A 23,770-nucleotide genomic window follows, 5' to 3' on the forward strand; every position below is an offset into this window, starting at 1 on the left:
CTCACCTTAACGAGTCGTTCCACTATCTTGGCTAAAGTAGGCAATAACGCTATAGGTCTAAAGTTAGAAGGACAGTCGCGATGGTCACCCTTGTAAAGAGGAACAATTGCTCTTTTTAAGCACTCTGGGAAAACTCCAGACATAAATGAAAAGTTAATTGACTCGGCCAAGACTTGCAAAGCAACAAGAGGTAAAGCAGAAAATATTTTAAGAGAAAGCCCATCCCAACCTGATGAACTCTTATTCTTAATATTAACCATTAACTGTTTAAGCTCTTCTACACTTGTGGGGGCAAAAATTATCTGCTTTTTCAACAAAATTGTTTATGGAAACATTTTTCCATATTTTTAAATAAGAATTTTATTTATGCCCGTTCTAGTGTTACAAGTAGAAACCATCTTTGAAGTAAACGGTATACCAGCGAAAAATGCAACATTTACAGTTGACAGCCTTAGTTTAACGTCAAAAAAGACAATCAACAAAGTGACATTTTTAACGAATGTCAACTGTCAATGTGTCAACTTTAATTTTTTGTTTGTCGTGGTTTTGTTGGAAACTATTCACAAAAAGTCAAGAATTTACATAAAAAATAAATACATAATAAAATATACAAAATAAACATGTGCAGCATCAGTCCTACTGCTGGTAAGTATTTGAGATCCTAAACGCCTTAAAAACATATCTAGAATTCCAAGAATATTAAGTAATTTATCTAAAGTAAACATTGCACACTTTTTTTGGTGAATTATGTTTACTTTATATTTATAGCTAGTGTCCAATTTATTAAGAAGCTATAATATAGGATTACTATCATTATTGTGACGTGTCACCTGAGTGCTTAATCCTTTGCATGTAAAAAAAATTGAATTTAAGCCCTCCCACACAAGTCAACTTAAGGACAAATTTATTTAACACTATATCATGTAATTAATAAATTTGTTAGTAAATATTATTGGCAAGTAATTGTTATGCGTATCAATTAATTAAGGTCACTTTTGTAAAACAATAATTAAAACTTTTTTAATGCCTAGTTGGTTGCCTATAGTAAGGCTCTTGTTTTTATGTTGGTGAAAGTTTGGAACCCAATGTAGCGGTACTTTGAACCATTAGGCTCGTGTCGACGTAGTGGTACTAAGTTCAGTACCATTACTTTGCCACCATATGGGTTTACCTCATTTTCATCAGTCAGCGGACACTTATGTCAATGGATAGTATTTCAAGTTAAAAATGACAGATGAGGGGGAACATCCTAGTCTAGAATACATTGAGGATCCCTACTTTAATCCCCAAGACTCAACTTTAACTCCTAGTCTAGACGACCTTGATGACAGTGACATATTAGAGGAATATGACCTTCTTGAAAGCGAAAATGACATATTTGATTTACGCCAGCTGGATTTCGATGAGGTGACAACTAGTGGCATTAATATTGATGAGGCACTCAATGTAGAAACTGAGTTTTTTAATGTGAAAAGGGCAAATGCTATTGTGAGAACATTTTTCAGGAATAAAGTCACTAGGCAAGTGCGTGTTAGATATAGTGACTTGACAAAGCCTTACCTAGCTAAGTTGCCCAAAGATAATAGTTTTAGGAAGTATTTACATGTTAGTTTAAGTAATAGTGGTAAGTTCTTCAATTATAAGCATGTTATTTTTCTTTGGAAGCATATTTCAACTTAATGATTTATCATTGGTTAACATAATTTTGTCATTATGACAAAATTATTTCAGTAATGCAATTATTATTAATAATTAAACAAACGCAAATTATTTATTAATGTGACTACCAAAATACAGGTTTTTACAGGTTTTACAATCATACAGATATCACACACAACTAGATTAAATGGGTTACACAGGTTAAAAATGTATGTACAGCATACTAGAGGAAAAACAACATTTCTTGACTCCATATTTTCCTGGAGAAAGTCATAATAAAAAAACAATTGCATGAAAACCAAAAGTTGTGCTTCAATGTAAAATCTAACATTCTCTTTATTCTTACATTTTTGGATTTTATAGTCAATTCTAAGTGTTACTTAAGTAGACATATAATATCTGATTATATGGACCTTGAGCGATGAGTTCCTCAAGGGGTTTGTATTAGGCCCCATTTTGATTAAGTTATTTATAAAGTATATAATTATTTATGTTAAACATGGTAAAATCAGAATCTATGCTGACAATACTTTGTTAGATTTTGTTTGTGATTTGTTTTAAATTTCTGAAATAAAACAAAATTTATGATATTTTCTATAAAACATAATCTCATCAAATCAACATAAACAATTGTCATGAGTTAAATATTAATCAAGCATGTTGAATTTTTCAAGATTTTAGGAGAACTGCTAGATTGTGAGTTAAATATGTGCTTGAAATGTGAATATGTAAAATGAAAAATAGATTTTTTTCAGGTTAAATAACAAAGTCTTATTATTATACAAGACTTACAATCTATGAATCAAAAATTGCCCTTTATGTCCACTACTATGGAACTTAATTAGTTTTCTAAACATAGACCAATATGAGACACTGCAAAACCATTCTTTAAGAGTTATAATACTACTTTACTACAGAACACCTATTAGAATTATGCTGCATACTCTTATTTTAATGAATGTACATTGAAGAAAGACCTAAACTTTGTATTATTTTTAAATTGAAAAATTCTATGTTGCCTTCTTATTTGACAAATGAAGTTACATATGTATTCATAAATACTAAACAAGATCAAGCAATTAGAATAATTTTTATATGATAAAATATAAATAGTGATGAGCACTCATAGATATTTAAGAGTGTACTTTATTAAAAACATGCAAATCTTAATGTACAATGTATCATAGAACTCTATGATCTTTAACAGCTTATGTTCAGTAATAATGTGTTTGATATAATAATAAAGCTATCAAAAAAGAACTATTTTAAATTACAGAAGAAATATCAAAACAAACAAAAATGTTAATAATTGAAGGGCTCAATGTGTCCTCTAATATTTTAAAACCAACATTGGCCTCCCCTTTGCAGCCTTTTCAAACTTGCAGTTATAATTTTAATTTTTTGGATTCAATCTATTTATGTTGTTAACAATTTGTTGCATAATCTCATTAATATTTTCTCTGCTATTTTATGGGCTTCTTATATAATTCAATTAAAATTATCAAAGTGCTTATCAGTCAAACAAGGATAGTAAGAAGCATTTATAGACATTCTACAAGAACTGCAAACCTTCCAATTCCATCACATTGTATCTAATCTATAGGAAAATATAAATTTGAATTTGAAGATCAGGTCCATTGGTTTACAAAACAATGGTTCAATTCCTTCCTATCTATTCATTATGGTGTTCTTTCCATTACTCTTGAACACTATAGATTATGTATGTGGAGAAGCTTCGTCTTATTGCCAAATTAAATTTTGGTATTTCACCAGGGGCAAGTCTAAAAGATTTCCAATTTGATTTTAAAGAAACTTATGGTACCATGGACCCCTAAAGTCATGTTTGTTATTGCCAGTAGAGAGTCGCACATTTTACTATCAATTTGATACCTGACACTAAGTTTGTATTTCTTTATACTATATATATCTATGTTTCGCACATTTATATTTTAGGGTTTCATCAAGCTTTCATCTTTCAGTCTAAGTAAAAAATATATCCATATTGATTATATGTACCTATTATTTTAATTGAATTTATACCAATTAATTGGCTTACATTTGACTTATTGCCTGCCTAATAAATTTACCGATAAACTTCAATAGTTTAAATCCCTATGTTGGATTTACAGTATCGGACAAAAATAGAGCGACGATACAGCTTTTTTCTTTTATTAAAAAAGCAAAAACGCAAGAAGAATTAAAACTCAATAAAACAAATACACTCATTAATAAATATATATTTATTACATAACATACCAAAATTCGTCCGTATAAACAAGATAAAAAGAAAAAGAAAAGTTAAATATTTCTATACGACAAAAATTAAGCGACGCTTACAATAAAAATAAAAGAAAACATTATCAGATTGCGCCCTTAATATTTAGTCCACAAGCCTTTATTTGCGATTACCTGGCGGCACCTTTGAGGCATGGAAAAAATTAAATTATCAATTATATCTTGATCAATATTTTTCCATATATTTTTAATTTCTTCAAAAATGTACTCTTTGTTTTTATAGGTTTTACTTCTAAGTTGCCTATCCACAATTTCCCACAGGTTTTTGATCGGGTTAAGATCGGGCGATTGGGCTGGCCATTTAAGAATGGCTATTTTATTTTCAGTAAACCATTCATTTTTATACATTTTGCTGTATGTTATGGATCATTGTCGTGTTGAAAAACAAAACGTAGTGGCATATTCCATTCCGCATAAGGTAAATTATCCGCATTAAGTAACATTTTCAAGGATATATTTATACATAAACCTATCCATAATGCCCTCAATTTGGTAAATTGGTCCCATTTCATAGCCAGAGAAACAACCCCACACTAACATGTTGCCACCTCCATGTTTTACAGTACCTTGGACATACTTTGGGTCAAGTATTTTACCTGCAATAAGCCGAACATATTGAACACCATCACTTTTATACAAATTAAACTTTGACTCATCACTAAAATGTACTTTTTTCCATTGCTCTAGTGTCCAGTGAGCATGTTGTTCTGCAAACTGGTTTTTTGGCAGGTTTGCATGCTTTTAAGCCTGCTTCATCTAGTCTGCTCTGTATCATTCGAGAGGAAACGTTAGAGCCCCCAGCTTCAGCCAGAATTTGCTTTGCTGACAGAAAAGGATTTGCCTGGGAGATCCTTTGAATTTTTTTATCCAGTTTTTCTCGGTCTACCCGTCCGTTTTCGGTTAACTACTTTTCTTCTAATTCGATAGTTCTGAATGGTCCTCAACACAACAGATTTTGAAACCCTTAGTTCTTGTTTTATTATGTATTGTGGTGTTGCCATCTTATATGATGCAATAATTCTTTCTTTAAGATCAATAGAAAAACTTTTACCACAAGGCATTTTTAAACAAAATATAGATTTGATACCGACCAAAACCGATGTTTATCTACTAATGGTATGAACAATATCGATCAAGTCGCTTTATTTTTGTCCATGAAAAAATGCATAAAAACATACAACAATTTACTAATCTCTTGCTATTCATCACAAGAGGCAAAAAATGTTTAAATACGATTAACAAAGGTATGTACTGATACTTCAAAATTGTTCCTAATTATACGAGGTACAGTCACAAAGTTTTTTAGGAATATTATAGCGTCGCTTAATTTTTGTCCGATACTGTATGTTTTTATGTAAAAATATACTAATTTATTGAAGAATAAAGTACATTTTGATTTTGACAAGGTAGAAGATTCAAAAAGAGGGAGATGACAATTTAGTGCAATATACAAAGAAATTAGGTTGTATCTTCTTGCTGTAATAGTAAGATATTCAAAAAAAGTTGATTATATTTAGTAGTATTTTTGCAGCCTTTATTGAGCCTGATTAATTTTTTTTGAAATTCCTTTCATTCCCCTTCTATGGATGTATCCTCTTTTTTATTTTCTTTTTTTTAATAAGGTAATTGTTAAATTTTATGTAATCTCTAATATAACCTTCAATATTTGAGCCATCAAGAAATTGTCTAAATCTCTCTATTGCCTTGTAGTCATATTGGTTTTAAAATCGTAGACTGTTAGTTTTGGCAGTGACTGGCTAATCTGGGAAAAATTTCAATTTCAATGATATTAAGAGCAAAAATTGAGTGTACCAGAGCATCCAACTACTAAAAACTTAATAGTAGCAAAGTCTATACATTTCAACTAAATAAATTGAACTATATTAGTTGATATTGAATTGATACTTAATAAAGTGAAATATATAGTTATAGACTTTGATAGTAGGTGTCCATTTTTTCTATATAAACAGTCTGATCTAGTCTTAAACATTGTTACAAAAATTAATGCTAATTAAAAATACCTGTTTGCTATTATTAGTTGTCATTTTGAACAGTTCAGCATATTCAAACTAAAATTATTAAAAGTATTTTCAAAAAATTAATATTAGCTTCTTATTACAAAAACAGGTTATTTAGGAACTGAAAGTGTGAAACTTTTTTAAGTTTCATAATTTCTCTCTTGGCATATCCAATATTAAAATGTAAACATACTAAAAAAATAACTTTCATACTGATAACCATCAAAACATGTATTTTTCAGAGATATATTTTTTATAAGCTGCAATTGTTGACTTAGAAATGTCTCATAAAATGATGTCATAGATATTGAGAGGCATTATTAAGGTTATTAAAATTACAAATTAACCAATAATATTTAATAAAACAATGTAACTAGCTTTTTTTAAATTTATATTCTTAAATTTTATGCAATTGCTATCATTGTGACTCATATTTTATTAATTTTAATTGTTTGACTTTAATGGTTCGTTTTTTGTTTGAATGCAGAATACAAAATTCAGATCAGAGTACCTCATTGTTAGACTATTTAAATCTGGTAAAATCGAATATGGCACACATAAGAAAAAAGTTGATGATGATTTTCAAAAAAGGAAACGTCGTTTTAATTTTAAAATCAACCTCATCTAGGTGGAAGACTGGATTATGAACATGTATCAATAACTGTTCTACAATACTGATTTTTTTCTTATGTCAAGAATTGTAAATAGTTTGTCATAAATATTGCATGCACTTAAATCTTTTAAGGAAAATTACTGCCTGTCTGTTATGATATTGCCAAGGACAGAAATTACACCATAATTTACTTACTAATTAGTCATTGATATTTTTTTTCCGTCAATGATATTTTAATTTTTATTAGTAAACTTTGGCAACAACGCCTATTTCATAGATAATAATGCTCTCTAATTAAAACCACTCATTCATATGTTCAGGTTCCAAGGAAATTAAAAATAACTTTGACCTGCCTAGTTCACTTGACTGTTCAGCTGTTTTATATAAAACATTTGAAAGATAGGTTGTTTGTGTTTGATGATAAAAGAGAAAATGTAATTTTTGAATAGGTTTTTTAAGTCAATTTTGTGTAGTTTCGTGTTCAAAGAGTGATTTAATACAATAAATAATTAACATGCAACTAGTAGGTAGGTGAATTTGGGCTAATATACCCTTATAATTGTATAATAATATAAAGTACTTACGATATTTTAAATATTTAAGTCTAACTTAGTCAACTTAGTGTTATGGTGTGATATTAACGAATTTAAGCATATGTTTAATCATGCAATTTCTATTTTTTAAGGCGATTCATTTTAATTGAAATAAAATTTTTGGAATTAACTTTCTACTCCAAAACTCAAAACATCAAAATCAATTAAACATTTTTTAAAATGTATCTATATAATTTTTTATTTACTATCGTGTCGCACAATTATAATTTTTATACAAGGATTGCAGACGGTAGCTCAGAATTATTGGAGGCTGGGCGTTTATAGGTTAGGATTTAATATAAGTAACAGTAAATAAAAAATGAAAAGAGAACCAAATAGGCGCCACTTACTTTTGCTAAAACTGAGAAAACTTCGTACCTTATTATTTTAATTTCAGTAAAAATGACTTGGACTATGCTATGGCAACCCATTTTATTCACACAAGTCCCTTATTTAACTTTATACAATGCTTAAAATTTCATAAGAATTTTATTAATAAATAAAAATTATACAATGAGATTAAATTACACTTTAATTAAATGGTGGCTTATGGCTATTCAATGATTTGCTACAATCGGCCTATATAGAATAGCTGAAACTAATTAAGCCCTTGTGGTTATAAATAGGCTTTTGCACCCCCGGAATTCGGGGCGACAAAATGGTGTTAAAAGTTTATTTATCAAGAAAGAGTTTGGAAGAAGAAATTAATTGAAAGATAATCGTTTAATTTTATTTGACTTTTCAAGTTAATAATCATGGATCGATTTTATTATTCTAGGAGAAACAAGACTTGCTCCAAATGTAAATAACTTATCAATACCTCGGTTTTCAAGAATATTTATTAATAGTTTCCTAAATCGAAACGATGGTCTTCTTATATTTGTAATAATAAATTATCTTTTGATATTGAGCATACCCTACTTCTCTTAACTATAAATGGGAAAACAATAAATATTATTACTTTTTACAGATCACCAGCTATGAATAAAAAAGATTTTACATAAGACCTAGAAAATAAAATATTAATATTTTCCTAGAAAATATGAAAATTCATATTTTAAAAGCTGATGTAAATGAAAATAATGATCATGTATCAATGATTTTATCTCGGGGATTTATTTCATGTATAAATAATTACACGAGAGTAAACGCCGGAGAGTAAGGACAAATACATGTATAGATATTTTTTTTCTTCATAATAGTTATCAAGTTAAAAATCTAGATTATACATCATAACTATCCATTATATTTATCATTATCAACTAAGAAAAAAGATATTACTATAAAAAATATTGACCAAAATATAATTCCTAAAACCAAATTCTAAGATCAAAAATGTAGCAATCTTTTCAAATAAGAAAACTGGTTCGAAATTACAACACAAACATGTCCAAGAAAGGCATATAGTAAATATATTACAGTGGTCACAAATATATATAGAAATGGTAACTAACTGTAAACTTTATCCACATTTAAAACAGCACAACGTAAATTAAAACCTTGGAAAACGATTGCTATAATAAACTCGAATAATCAAAGAGGTAAACTTAAGAAAAGATTAATAAAAACTAAGGACAATGTTAAACTAAAGACTATCGATACAGAAATGTGTTAAATAAAATAATTTTAATGACTCGAAAATTACAGTAAAGAAGGATAGTGCGGAAGAATTTTTGAATGACAAGAGGTGGTTAATTATTGTAATAGGTATTTTATAATTGTAGGACGACAAACGGCTGATAAGATAGACACACCAAAGGAAAATTTTAAACCTAATCAGGCGAACATAGTAAACACATACTTTCTCACACTAGTTGGAAAAAAATTAAGTAATCCAAAATATTTCTAGCTTAACTGCAAATCCAATATTTTAACAAAGAAATTAACGCTTTATAAAGAACTATCGGCCTCTAAGTTTAATCACGAGTTTCTCAAAATGTTTGAAAAATTCTTAAGTAAAGCTTTATGGTTATTTAAAACTCTTTTTAATCTTTTGACTACTAAACAGTTTGGGTGTCTGCCTAACTCAGGATACAAATGCCGCTATGTTTAAAGTAGTCAGTCAAATAAAAGACTTCCTAGCAAAGATTGTAGAAAAATTAGCCTATGTCTAAGATCAAAATATAGAAAAATTTGTCAAGAAGCGTATGCTTTCATTTATTGAGACAAATGGCATCATCAGCAAGTTTCATTTTGCTTTTCTTGAAGGCATTGGTACAAATGATGTTGTATACCATCTGTTGCAGCACTTGTACACGTTTATCAATGGTGGTGGAGTTTCTGCAGTAGTTTCTTGTGATTTGGCTAAGGCATTTGATTGTCATTAATTCTGTTACGGAAGATAAACCAGGAGAGTTGGTCTATCGTGGTTTACATCTTTCCTGCTTCGTCGACGTCAACGTGTATTTGTGGAATAGAATTGCTCAAATCAAAGTATGAATCCATCCACAGGGCTCTTCCTGAGATACATTAATGATTTTGTTAATATCCCAATCTGTGGTAAGTTCACGATATTCACAGATGATACCACAATACAGTGGCAGGCTTTGGACTCAGTCTACCTCCATACGATCATTTCGGAGGATCTCCAGTTGGTGTAATGTTAATCTGCAATCACTAAATAAAAATTGACACAAAGACAAAATTGGTATCTTTCAAGTGTAGCCTGTCAAGTGTTTTTCTAGATAACAATTTAATTGAGATTAGACTGGACAGCAAATTTATTGGAATTTTCATCCATAACGAGTTCAAATTTCATACACAGATGAATATTCTTGCCAATAAGTTAACATCTGGATGCTTTGCTGTCAGGATCAGTGTTCAGAAAGTTGGCCCAAGGATTGGCAAAGTCTATTATCCAAAAAAAGGGTCATTCGGTGCATTTATAGGATAAATTCCAGTCCACTTATTCATAAAAAAAATACCCTTTTATCTCTGTGAACTCTTAAGACTTCTTGCTTAATCTATAAGTACTTATCGGAGTTTACAATTCACAATCACCGGTATTCAAGCAGAAAACAATTTATCAGCCTTCCCCAACTTACCTAAACCTTAACAAAAAAGTCCATATTTTATGACAGTATTATTATATTTATACATATTAAGATGGGAAGATATAATCATCTCTTCTCATCTCTCATCAGTTAAAAAGGTTCTTGGTTGCAAAGGCCTACTATTCTCTTGGCGATTTCTTAGGGCATTTCCTGTGATTTTCTTGATGGTCTGAATTGTGTAGTGTAGTTTTGAAATTTGTGTTTTGTAACTATGCATCTTTTAGAACTTTATAGTTACATGTATTATGTTAAAACGTTTTAATCTATTTACGTGGCTCACTTTTCTGTGTATTATTATTCTCTTTTTTTGGTAACCGTCGCTGTCAGTTTTTTAACTGAAAGTGTTTAATTTAAATGCTTCGGTAGGTCGCTAATCTTCTTTACTAAATCTTTTTTTCGTCACGTCATGAACACACACACAACGTCACTTTAACAGATCCATCGTGGTGGTCACGAAGTTAATAAATATACCTGGACTGCTAACGCATATGGCCACGATATCCAAAAATGACCACTGCCTGGTGGTGATGGCAGCCATTTTTATAGTGGTTGTGTTCTTTTGATGTTAGTCACTCTGAAGATTTTCAGTGTTGCCAACAAAAAATATATTAAATAACGGTAATGAAGTTAACGGTAACGACGCTGACGTTTGACGTGTAAATTAAGATAATCATTTTCGTGGTATTAGGATTTATAAGATTCAAGATTATCAGAATAATAAAAGAAATATTTGAAAGTGCATGCATCTATCCCAAGTTAATTGAAACTGTCTCATTTTAGGATAGAATTACTTTCTTTCATAAATCTTAACGAAATTCTTAAAGAAGTACAAGAAAAATCACAGATCTAACGCAACTGTCTTTAAGTTCTTAACTAAATGTAACTTTCTATTTTGTACTTTTGTAAACATAACCTCTCAAAAACATTAATTGTTTTATTTCCCTACAATTGGCACAACTGAAATCCGTCAGGGTGACCAACATCGAAAGGATACAATCACGCAAAATGGCGGCCCCCTATTAGTGGTCATTTACTTTTCATTGAATTGGCAGTCCAGGTATTTTTATTAAGTTCGTGGTGGTGGTCCATTAAAATAGAAGACAGGTTTGAAATGTCTTGCTTTATTTGACGGATAGAGTGAAATACAGATTCTTGTCCTTTCTCAGATATTTTATGGAGCGCTTGAATGTTATTAGACTTATTAGAGAAAATTCCAGTCAGAGTCGTGGTTACGCAAAATATCGTAAATTTCCGTTATGATTAGAAAAGGTCATTGTTCTTTTTTAAACAATTTCCCAAAGCTTCAACATGTTCTTGGGGAATTATACATATATTTATTTGTAGACTGTACCTTATGCTTTATTTATAACATTTTATGTTTGTTAAAACAATAAAGTAATAAGAGTTAAATTTAAAATAAGTTAAAATTAGATGAAGATGATAAATGCGTTCTGGTATTCTTGACTCTAGCCAGGGCCTTTGATATAGTGCGGCATCAAAAATTGTTTGACGTACTTCTGTTCTACGTTTAACTGAATTGTATTAGAGGTCTTACCTTTGAAACATTTAAAGACTACTTCACGGAAAGTAAGCAAATACTAGAGATAAACAATATATTTAGTGACTTACTATTGAAATAAGAGTTCCACAAGGCATAGTCTTGGGCCCAATACTATTTATACTCTACATAAACTCGCTACTAAAAACTGAAATAGATGGAGAAATAATTTAATATGTAGATGACACAATATGTCTGTTTAGTGGCGACACCTAGAAAACTGCGAAAGAGAAAGCAAAGTGAGCATTAGCAAAAATTAAAATGTGGCTGGATCAAAATAAACTATAGAGAACCGACTACCTATTTCTACATTACCATTGTCTACCACTTTCAAAAACAAAATAAAGTATCTCTAAACATTGAGAAACTACTTTTACTGCTTTTTCACTGATTAATTCAAATAGGTCAGATTTAAATAAATTAAGTACCGTAATATGGAGAGGAAGCTAACCAATGGGGCGAACTTCACCAAAATTATTTAAAAAAATTATTTATAGTGTAAGATTTACCTAAACATATTTAATGAATTTTTCTTTTTAGTTTTTTTATAGATTAACTAGTAAACTTTGAAAATACCTTGGACTTATTTTTTTATCAAACAACATTGCAATCTGACATACTTTTTTTTCTACAATATTTAACTATAAAAAAGAGTGGTCCAACTTTTATCTATCAAGTGAAATCAATTTTTATGCCATTTAATATTTTATCATATTTCTTTAGCCAGGATTTCGTTTTCCTAGTTATATGCTACTTTTTCTATTTACTAAGATAATTTTGTTTGATTTCAATTATATATGTACATTTGGATTCTAAATAAATAAAATGATAAAATGTATTGCCTGTTAAACACTACACCACCTAAAAATATGTTTTCAGTTTTTTTTAATCGTTTAACACTGTAATGACTGCATTTTCAACTGGGTTTATATTTCTCGATGCAATAGAAATGTCTGAATTCTTATCTAAAAGATTTCGGTTTTTAAGCAGTAGTAAAATTTTTTTTAAATTATAAAAAGAAAATCCTTAAACTCTCTTTCTTAGAGGAAGCAATGGCCGCGGACCACGTTGCCCCAGACCTCTCCCACCTCTCTCAAGAGGAGAAGGAACAGCAGGAAAAAATCTGGAGAGAAGAACTTGCTCAAGTGGAGGATGAAATTGTAACTTTGAGGACAGTTTTGGCGTCAAAAATGAGAAGAAGTGCTGAACTCAAGAAGAACTTGGGTATTACCTTCTTGAAGGAGGTTTCTGACGACATTAACCAGGGAATTAAGAACGTTAAGGAAAGTAATGTGTAAGTGGCCATTAAATCAATCTGGAGTCTAGCTTAAAAGTTCTTGTTTTATTTGCTTAAATATCATAAAGTTTATTACCTGATTTGCGAATTATTAGATATTTTCATGTGCTTTATCTGACATGCAATCAATGTGTATTGATTTGCTTCGCTTGAAGTTTTTGATGATATTTAAAATATGATAATTATGTAAAGCTTTATAGTAAAAACTTAATTGTTTTACGCAGATATCAGACCGTAGAAAATAAAGTAGAGCAAGTCGCAAAGGCTGTGTCGGAGGCCCCGCTGTAAGTAGCTTTCGTTTTTTTTTTGTTCAATTAATTTTCTGCAAGTTAGTATGCATGTTTGTGAGTATTCAGTTTTTTTACAAATTGACTTTTACTAGCGCAGATTCATTTTTGCAAATCAGTGCGAACTTTGTATTAAAAATAATCTGATTTTCTTGCAGGTATCAAAAAACTACATCTGTAATAGGTGGTTTTACAAGCAATATTACTAGCAAATTGGGTCAGATGAGGCACTCGGAATCTTTTAAGTCTATCGAGGAGAGGGTTGGAAGTGCTTATGAAAATGTCAAGGTAAGTACATATTTATGGCGTGTTGTAAGCAGACATTACTTATTTAAACTGTATTAAAAAAAAATGTAGAAAACAAGTCTATATTGTCTCAGTGTATATTGATTAATTAAATATGACAATTTCATGAGAAATGCACAATCAAATAACTATTGAAAATTGATTGGCAAAAATTAAAATAAACGATGATATAATGAATTTAAAGTATACCTGTTATATGCCAATAACGTATATCTTAAAATTTGGTTCACTTTGGAAAAAAAGTAACAAGAAACCTTTTTATATCTATTACTTATTAGAAAGGCTAATAAAATCCCCTTTGAAATATATAGGAAACTCATCTACAGACAAAGCCTCCCCATTTTCTTCAGGCTCATCACATACACATGGGTTTCCAGCTCTTTACTTTTCTTTGGGAAAAAATCTGCTCTTGAAAAAGGATCATTAAACACGGTGCTTTTAATAACGGTTTTCAAATAAAGTTTATCATCAACATGTATTTTAAGTCTTATAATAAATACAAACTCTCAATCTAATATTTCATCCATTATTATATCGAAAAGTTGTGGACTTAGGGACTCTCCTTGTCGGATTCCCTTTGGTGTTTTTATTTCCTCCATCATCTTTTAGGTAGACGTATTGTGGTTTAGCTGTCTCATGACGTCAATTGTGGTTCTCGGTATGTTTTTTTTCGTAAGAATATCTGTCACGTTATTTAATCTCCTCTGTCAAATGAGCTCCATGGATGTGTGAGGTCTATAAACCACATACAGTATTGCCAAAAGTATATAGACAAAGTATTTTTTATCCATGTATGAAAATTAATTTGTTAAACTCTAAACTGCTCTGGAATAAATAATAAATAAAGGTAATTATGCTGGACAAAAGTAGATAGACAATAAACACAGTCTCTACCATATTACTTAAGAAAACAAATTAAATACATTTTATTCTAGAAGTGGTTACAAAGAAATCCATAGATCACTAATACTTAGTAAAATAGCCATTATTATCAGTTACAGATTGGCGTCTAAGTCATATTGAATCAATTAACTTTTCTATAATATGTTGGTCAATATTTTTCCATTTCTACTCTAAGGCCTTTAATAACTCGTCCACATTTGAGTAGTTTCGATTGCCTATGCTTGAATCAAAAATTTCCCATAGGTCTTCGATTGGATTTAGATCGGGCGACTGAGAGGGCCATTTTAAAACTGGTATTTGTTCCATTTCACAAAAAAACAGTTTCACAAGCTTTAACCAATGTTTAGAGTTATTATCCTGTTAAAATAAAATTATCCTGTTGAATTGAACTTAGATTCGTCGCTCCAACATTTTTTTTTCATTCATGTTTTGTCCAATCCAGGTATCTACGGGCAAATTTTAATCCAGCCAAAGGGTTTTTTCGCTGGTCGACGTGCAAATAATTTCTCTTGTAGTAATCTTACTGTTCTAGAAGATACATTGCACACTCCTAAAGTGGTTAGTTTACATTGAATTTCACGGGAAGACATGAATGGATTAATAATTATAATAATATAATATCTTATATTTCGTAAACTTGCAATATTTTGTACAAATTTAATCATCTATCGAAGAAATTACTAGAAAAATAAGGCGCAGTCTAGCTAAAGGTAGCTACTCTACTGAGCCCCACTTGTCCGGCTGACTCAAACTAAATAATAACAAAAAGAAAAAAAAACAAACAAAAAATTAACAAAGAAAATACCTTACAAGATTCTATTCATATCACAGGTTTAATAGATATTGCTTAAATTGCAGTTTAAAAGATTTTTTATTAAGTATGGTTAATTCAATAGGCAATGAGTTGTATAGCCTAATGGCATTAAAAGTAAATGAACGCTGAAACATAGCAGTCCGATGATGAGGCATTTTTGTCCTACTAGACCATCTGATATCTGTGGCGTGAATATTGAAGCGTATTATAAATTTAGATTTAGAGGCTAGTGGAAAGGACGGGTTTATAGAATCCTGAACAAAAAAGTTACTCATATGCAACTCCCTACGACTGTCCATCCTCAACCAGTTAAGTTCTTTTCTATATTTTGGTAATCCAAATACTATTCGTGAGCAGGCATTTTTAGCACGGACTATAAATAAAATCACATTAATTAAAATTGGACAGGACCCGAGATTTACATAGCATCCTGCGAACATGAAAATTAAGGCTATGACGATTATTGTATAAAATTTTCAATAACAAAAATGGCTTTTGAATTAATAATGTTACATATTCACGAAATTTCAATTTAGTATCCAGAACAACACCCAAATTCTTTACACTACCAACATTAGTAAGAGACACCCCATCCAGATTAATAACCATATTGATTTTTAGAAAATCTTTCTTAGGGCCAAATATAATAACGTTAGATTTCAAAGGGTTAAGTTTAAAGTTGTAATGTTCAAAGAAGAGTTGCTTAAGACGATTTATATCCTGATTCAATAAATAAGATGCATTTTAAATAGTCCTGATGCTGAAAATGAATATAAACTTGAGTGTCATCTGCAAAAGCTTGTAATTTGGAATATTTTATAGAACCTTGAGGCGCTCCAGATAAGATCTTAACCTCATCAGAAAAAGAATTATTTGAAAATATTTTTTGAAATCCAGTTTGAAAATATGATTCAGAAATCCATAATATTTAAGTTTTGCTAATAAAAGGTCATGATTGATCATATTGACTGCTTTCGAAAAGTCTAAAAGAACAAGTGCCGTTGACAATTTCTTATCTATTGAGGCCATTATATCATCAGTGATGGTGGCAAGGGCAATTCCAGTACTTGTCTTTTCTAAAGCCACATTTATTTTCCAGAATAATTTTATTTATCTTACAATATGCCATAAACTGGCGATATAACACCCTTTCAAAAACTTTTGATAAAACTGGCAAAATACTTAATTACTCTTAGGTCACTAAAGTTCTGTAGATTTTTTACTTTTGGTAAGAGTTTACCTATCGAGATTTTCCATTGCTTGGGAAAGTAATTCTGTTCTATACAGGAATTAATTATGTGAGTGATAAAAACATTCAAAAATGGCATTAATTCCATCCACCATGGTGGTACCAATACTATGAATTATTTTATTAATTTCAGTAACAGAAGTTAAATTAAAAGAAAATTGAATTGCATTATTAAAAATATTTTGCTCATAGGAGCTTCTTTTCACTTTCAGCAACCAGAAGTATTTTGCAAAAATTCACTAAAAAATGTGCTTAGATCATTAGCAATGATCATTATGAATGATGATGGAATTAAATATGATCTCCTTTCCCTTCTTATCACCGATACTGTAAGATTTCTGAACCTTTTATAGTGATCCCACGCATGTATATTACTGGTTCTCTTAAATTCTCGCAATGCTGCATCCCTTTGCCTCATAAAAACTTTAATGTTTGGTGTCAACCATGGAGCCCAAGGTTTACTTATTATTAACCTTTTAAATGGAACATGTTTATTAAAAATAGAAAGAAGCTGATTAAATAATGAAATCTTATTATCTATATTTTGTTCATATATTATGTATAGACAATTCATTGATTGAAGATGAGTATAAAAAGCATCAGCATTAAAATTGCTAAAATTTCTATATTTAATTAGTTGAGGTATACAATGAGCTTTCTCGACATTTAGCTTACAGTAAACCAAACAATGATCCGAAACACTCTCCAACAAGACATTGCCTGTATCCTTGACTAAAGTATTATCAGTCACAAATATAGGGTCAAGTAATGATGCGCAGTTACCTGATATATGAGTCGGTTGATTTAAAATTGGAATTAAATTAAAATCTTTAAATAACGATGTTAAAGAATTTCGGCACAAGATTCGTCATTATTGGTCATGTTGATTTTTTGACGAAAGCGTGATAGAGCTTTATCAACAATACGCTGGGCTGTGAGGACGATGTCGTCTGCAAATCTTAAATGACTGAGTCTCTCTCATAGCTATACTTAATTTAATTAAGTTGATGTAGCGATGGTCTCTTAATCTGGATGGACATTCAATTAATGCATTTTTATAATCCACGAATATCAGTGCCAAAAGTTTGTTGTACTCTGCAGATATCTCTATCAAATTCTTTATCATTTTTAGAACATGGTCGTTGGTACCATGCCCCAATCTGAATCTAGCTGGTTCTTTGAGTTAGCCTCCAGTCTCTATATAATAATTTCTATAAAAATCTTGTATATGTGTGACAGTAAACTGATAGGGCTGATAGTTTGTCAGAACTGTTATATCTCGCTTCTTGTCTAATAAAACAACAACTGCATTGTTCCAATGCGATGGGTTGCTCCTTGGCGAAAAGTTTGCCTAAAGTCTGGATAATTTTATTTCTACCTAGCTTGATTGCCTCAATGACTACTCTCGAGATTTCTTGTTATTCATATGTGCATTTTCGTCTTTACTTCAAAGACTGTTATTTCTGGAATTTCTTCTGATTCCTGGTATATGATCTTGGGTATGCGGTGGTCTTGGCTTTCATCGTCCCTCCTACGCATTTCGCGACAAAAGCACTCAACAACCTCGAGGATTTCGATTCTATCTGTACTAATGTTTCCTTCTTTTTTTTTTATTCTGTACATGTTTTTGCTGCCTGTTTATATTTCGTGTCAGAACAGACTTTTGTTTTCTCCTATTACTCTATTTATTTCGTTTGTATCTCTTATGTATCTTCCGATTTATGGTTGGATATCTTTATTTAATTTCTTTAGTGTTCTGTAATTGAAGTCGGTCAGCTGTCAACTTTTATTTAGGTGCTCTTTAGTATTTTAGCTTCGTCAGGACTGCCAGACAAAAGTTCATTTCTGTTTCTTTTAGTGCATTTGTTATTTTATTACTTATTTGCTAAATATCCCTAGTCTAGTACGCACCTGTGAAATTATAATTAGCCTCTAGCCCTAGTTTCTTTTAGTGCATTTGTTATTTTATTACTTATTTGCTAAATATCCCTAGTCTAGTACGCACCTGTGAAATTATAATTAGCCTCGCTTAATTTTTTTAAGAGATGCTATCGCGTAAGGATTGATGTCACAGGTTTATGCATACAAGGTTACAAAATATCAGTATTTAGGTCAGTCAGGACAAAAAGTAATAACCAGGAAGCAGCAATACTTAAAAATTTGCTTATAAACTTAAGATTATTAAACTCAATAAAAGTTCTCCAAATACTAAAAAATGTTATTGATGTTTTTAAGTTCAAACCATAGTTAATATTTGATAACGTTAAGTCCCTGAATTACTAAGTTTACACGTGACATTAATGCGGCTAATGCGAATTAGAGCAAAACCGCTTTGGCATGTGTTTACACAACGGTTTTAAGAAGAGGTTTTAACGTTGACGTTAACCAACTGTCTTTTATTGCCAACCTAAATAATTTATTGATAAATTACTTAGGTTGAGGATATTGAGTAAAAATGTATCTAATAAAATAATATAACTCTTTAAATTTTGCAAAAAAAAAACACGATAAGGCACCCACGACAAAATCAAAGAGAAATTTTTTCATCCCTGTCTTGGTTTGCAAATTTTTGTTAGTTGGCAGCACTGAAATTAATGCGAATTTGGGTCTTCTTTCGTATATAAGGAACCTTAAGGTGCATTTCAGTGAGTTCATCCACATATTTAAAACGTTTTTAAATAATGCGAATTAGGAACGCTTAAACGGTTTACTCATGCGTTTTACCTTAATTCGCATTTCACCAATGCGCATTAACGGTTCTGTGTAAACATGGTACAGTATAATTCCTCTTAACCGGCTTCGCATTAACCGGTCGACGGGTTAACCGGCCTGTTAACAACAGCCAAACGCAACGCAATATTTTCCAAGAAATTCACCGGCGAGGCGATTCGAGGCGATCGATTGACTGGGATTTCCCCGTTATTACGGGGAGATTCTTGTGAACTGAACTATAAATGATGTTGGATAGGATTATTTTGTCGATTTGATCAGTTTGGTTTGTTCTTGCTGTACGTACAAAACATAACTATTTCCTTAACAATGAGTGCAAAGCGCAAAGGAATTGTGGTTTCGATGGAGACACGTTTAAAAGTGTTAAAGCGGATTGATAATGGTGAATCTGTGGCGAAAATCTGTGCAGAATTTAATGTTGGAAAAAGCACTGTAAATGACTGGCGAAGGGATAGGCACTCGATTGAGGAGTTTTGTTCGAAAAGGAATCTGATAAGAATCTGCGCAGCCGTTGTACGAGAAAAAAACCGATTTGCGAGGTCGTCGATGAAGCTTTGTGGATCTGGTTTCTTCAGGAACTTCGAAGAGGTACACCGATTGGCGGCCCAGTTTTGAAAGAAAAACCTCTGGCTATCCACCAGAAGATTAATAATGGAGCCGAATTTGGTGAAATGGTTAAAACAGAGGAATTATCTCCAGAACAAGTTTATAGTATGGACGAGACCGGGCTCAACATTAAAATGTTACCAGAAAAAACTTTTCTGGGCAGTCATGAACAGTCTGCCTCTGGCTTTAAAAAGAACAAAGAACGTATTACAGTAACCGTTTGTTCGAATGCAGCGGGAACTCATAAAATTCCTCTTTTCGTTATTGGCAAGTCTGCTAAACCACGGGCATTCAAAAACTTGAATCCATCGTCCCTTCCGGTCTAATTATAAGTCACAAAAATCAGCGTGGATGAATTTAGACCTGTTTAAAGAGTGGTTTAATTTAGAGTTTGTTCCAAGAGTTAAAAAACATTTAAAAAGTGTTAACTTGCTTATCAAAGCAGTTCTAGTGTTAGATAATGCTCCAACCCATCCTCATGACTGCGATGTAGATGACATAAAATTAGTTTATCTTCCTCCTAATGTGACAAGCTTAGTGCAGCCAATGGACCAAGGAGTGATCGAAAGCTTAAAAAGACGATACAGGCGTAAACTTGTTTCTGAAATTCTGCAACACAGGAGAGTGAAGACAAAGGTCTTTTAGAAGTCATCAAAAAGATCAATATCAAGGACGTTATCTATATGTTAGCTACAGCATTTCAAGAAATGCCCTCTTCAACGTTTATTAAATCTTGGAGAAAACTTTGGCCAGATGTTGAGAATCTAGTTGCGATCTCGAATATTGCAGGGACTGAAGAAGAAAACAAATCCACTCTACAAGACCTTCAAAAGTTAACGGGTAACGAAGCATTGCAACCAGAAGATGTGGAAAATTGGATGATAAGTTGTGACGATCACCTTGAAAATGAATTTTTGAATGATGAAGAAATCATAGATTTAGCAACCAAAGAACCAGAGGAATATGATGAGAGTAGTCACATTGAAGAGGAAAAAACGATTTCTCATGAAGAAGCCAAAAATGTAATGAAACTTGCATTAAAATACATTGAGCAGTAACATGAGTCAACAGCATTAGACGTTTTGGTGATTAGAAAATGGAGGGATATCGCATTCAGAAATTCACTGAAGGTTAAAAAACAGAAGAAAACCACAGACTTTTTCAAAAAATAATTACATATTAAACTTACATACATATGTATGTTTGTTGATGTAGCACCTTCATGTATGTAAATATGAAATACATAACTATATAAAGAATATTTCCCAATATTTATTGATATACTCCATTATTTTATATTTATTATGTTCATGTATATGTGTAATACTCTCTTTAATACATATACATATGTACATAACATAGATAATGAACATAATATAATATGTATTATGTACACATATACAAGTACACTTCGGATTAACCGGCCAAAACGGCAAGCGGCCAGGTATGCAGTCCCGAGGTGACCGGTTAAGAGGAATTATACTGTAAATGAACCGCTTGACATGTTGACTATAAAATTTCACGCTATTTTACCTAACTGACGGTGCCCCAGTTTAAAATCTTATCTGCTGCGAAAACCTTTTTAGGGTTCATTTCTATTTTAAATAAAGTTTGTTGGTTTACTTTATAACTTAACCACACCGATTATTTGTTTATTTATTAAAATGTACCATCAATAGTTGTAGTAAAATGTTTAAAGATTTCTATACGAATGTTAGTTAAGACTATTTGATATTTTAATATACGATAGGAGGGTTGCTATTTATATTTCTGACCTAATAATGAAAACATAAATATTCATAATCAAAATTGGTTTTACCATCATACAACATAAATACCGTTGTTCCGCTTGGAACTTGTGGCTAAATGTGCTCGACACAAGGCCGATTAAAAAAAAAACGTTTTTTTTTTTCAGAATGTTCTCCATTAAAACACTTTTGCATGCGTTTAAATTAATTTTCGAAGTACTTTTTTCTCTCTGATTTCTCTCATCAACCGCTTCTTCTTCTTCGCAAATCGTTGACCACAGAAAAGTAATTAGGTGCCAAATCAGGACTGTACAGCGGATGACTCATCAATTCGATGTTTTAGCCAGTCAAAAGTTCCTTTGTTTGAGCCGATCGATGTGTGAGAAATCGCATTGTCATGATGAAGATTGATTTGCCTCTTCTGCTTTTTTCGACTTTCTCAGATTACTTCTGGCAAACAAATAGTCGTGTACCATTCAGTATTGATCGTCCTAGGTTTTTATAACACCACTGCCCCCACGTGACCGGTAATACCGAAGAAACAAGCAATCATTTGCTTTGATAAGTTTCTTTCGCGAACAACTTGTGTTGGATTTGGCTTCATCTTGGAAGCACCATACAATTCATTGCTGTTTTGTTTCAGATATCATAAGCATTCATGATCCATGATTTGTCAGTCATCTGGGTAGATGTTATACATTGCCTTTGATACACCTTGAACGTATTTTTTCAAAATTCTCTTGCACCAATCAACACGAACTTTCTTTTGAGCGATTGTCAGATTAGGGAGATCCATCGCGAACAAATTTTTTTACGAACAACTGTTCCTGCAGTATCTTATTGATGCTTTTCATACTAATGCCCAATCTCACGGTATGTCATATGACGATCTTGTTTTATCGCTTTACGCAATGAATAACTTGGTAACAGTGAATGAGTAACATTCACTGTTACCAAGGCCAGAAATAAAAATAGCAACCCTCGTTCCTTCAATGATATGGTTTTGAATATTTTGATTTGTACGTTTTTTTACGATAGATCTGATAATAGCTCTTGGTGGGAAAACACGTGTCAACTTAACCAATATAGGCTGAGACTATTGAACTTGTGTTTTATTATCTTGATTAAGAAACAAAGCTTGAGCAAACTTAATCAAAATTAACTCTTATTAGGGTAAAGTAATATCCAGATCCGGCTCTCAACAGAGCGTCAATGAGGAAGCTCGATCCAGGTCGGGATCCGTAGCTACTAGTCCTACCATCCCAGAAGAGAAGCCAGTGGCATAAGGAACCACACAAGATACTTAATATATAAACCGTCGCTTATTACGAACCGCGTTGGCTTGTAATAAATGGCTTGAAAGTCAAACTTTTCCAACCACTAAGGGCCTTGAAAGTGATTCATATGGTATATCCTCGGATATATCATGCTTGAAACTATCAAATGCTAATTTTTAAAGTTAGTTTTGTTTCAGTTTAGTTAATATGGTGGTAAAAAGTTTTCTTATTCCTTATATTTTGTTTTTTTTGCTTTATATTGTGATTTTGTTCTTAGTTATATGTTATTTCTTAATACAGTTTAAAAACCTTGAAAAAAATTGTAAACTACTTTAGCTTGCTTGCCTGGAAAAAAGTTATTGTAACGGTTCCTTTATTGTTGCATTTAGTTATTATAAGAAGTTTAAACTTTTTTTTAGTCTATTAGTTCATAAAATCAAAAAAAAATTAAAAAACAAAGGCAGTCTCATTTTTCTTTAACGTAGTTATCAAGAATAGTGTTTTCTTTTACTAATTTAAGGAATGTTTTTTTCATATAACATCTGTATATTTTTGCATTTCTTCTAAAGATGCCCCGCATACTATTTTTAAATTATATTAGTCGTATCGATACATATTTTATATTATTACTTACTAGCCTGAAAAATAAATGCACCTTTTAAAATGTAGAAAGGATTTTTATTTCTATTAAAAAAGTCTTTACCAATATTAATTTAATCAGAGTCGAAGCAAAAAAGGTAAACACGAGCTCTCCAAAGCTTCGT

General features: G+C 31.2%; 1 protein-coding gene across 5 annotated transcripts; it reads left to right on the plus strand.

Moving 5' to 3' along the window:
- Nucleotides 1–477: 477 nt before the first annotated feature.
- Nucleotides 478–23,419, plus strand: LOC126745082 (tumor protein D54). 5 transcript variants are annotated; one of them, XM_050452773.1, is made up of 5 exons: nucleotides 478–645; nucleotides 12,834–13,083; nucleotides 13,311–13,370; nucleotides 13,532–13,661; nucleotides 22,902–23,419. In XM_050452773.1, exons 1-5 carry the CDS (start codon nucleotides 621–623, stop codon nucleotides 23,013–23,015), a joined length of 579 nt encoding a protein of 192 aa, XP_050308730.1. In that variant the 5' UTR covers nucleotides 478–620; the 3' UTR covers nucleotides 23,016–23,419. The 5 variants fall into 5 exon arrangements, with proteins under 5 accessions (XP_050308730.1, XP_050308729.1, XP_050308728.1 ...); XM_050452770.1 differs by lacking the exon at nucleotides 478–645 and adding an exon at nucleotides 1,112–1,624; XM_050452774.1 differs by lacking the exon at nucleotides 478–645 and adding an exon at nucleotides 6,947–7,112.
- The last annotated feature ends 351 nt before the right edge of the window (nucleotides 23,420–23,770 follow it).

Source organism: Anthonomus grandis, chromosome 15 (genome assembly GCF_022605725.1).
Source record: "Anthonomus grandis grandis chromosome 15, icAntGran1.3, whole genome shotgun sequence".
Classification (NCBI taxonomy): Eukaryota; Metazoa; Arthropoda; class Insecta; order Coleoptera; family Curculionidae; genus Anthonomus; species Anthonomus grandis.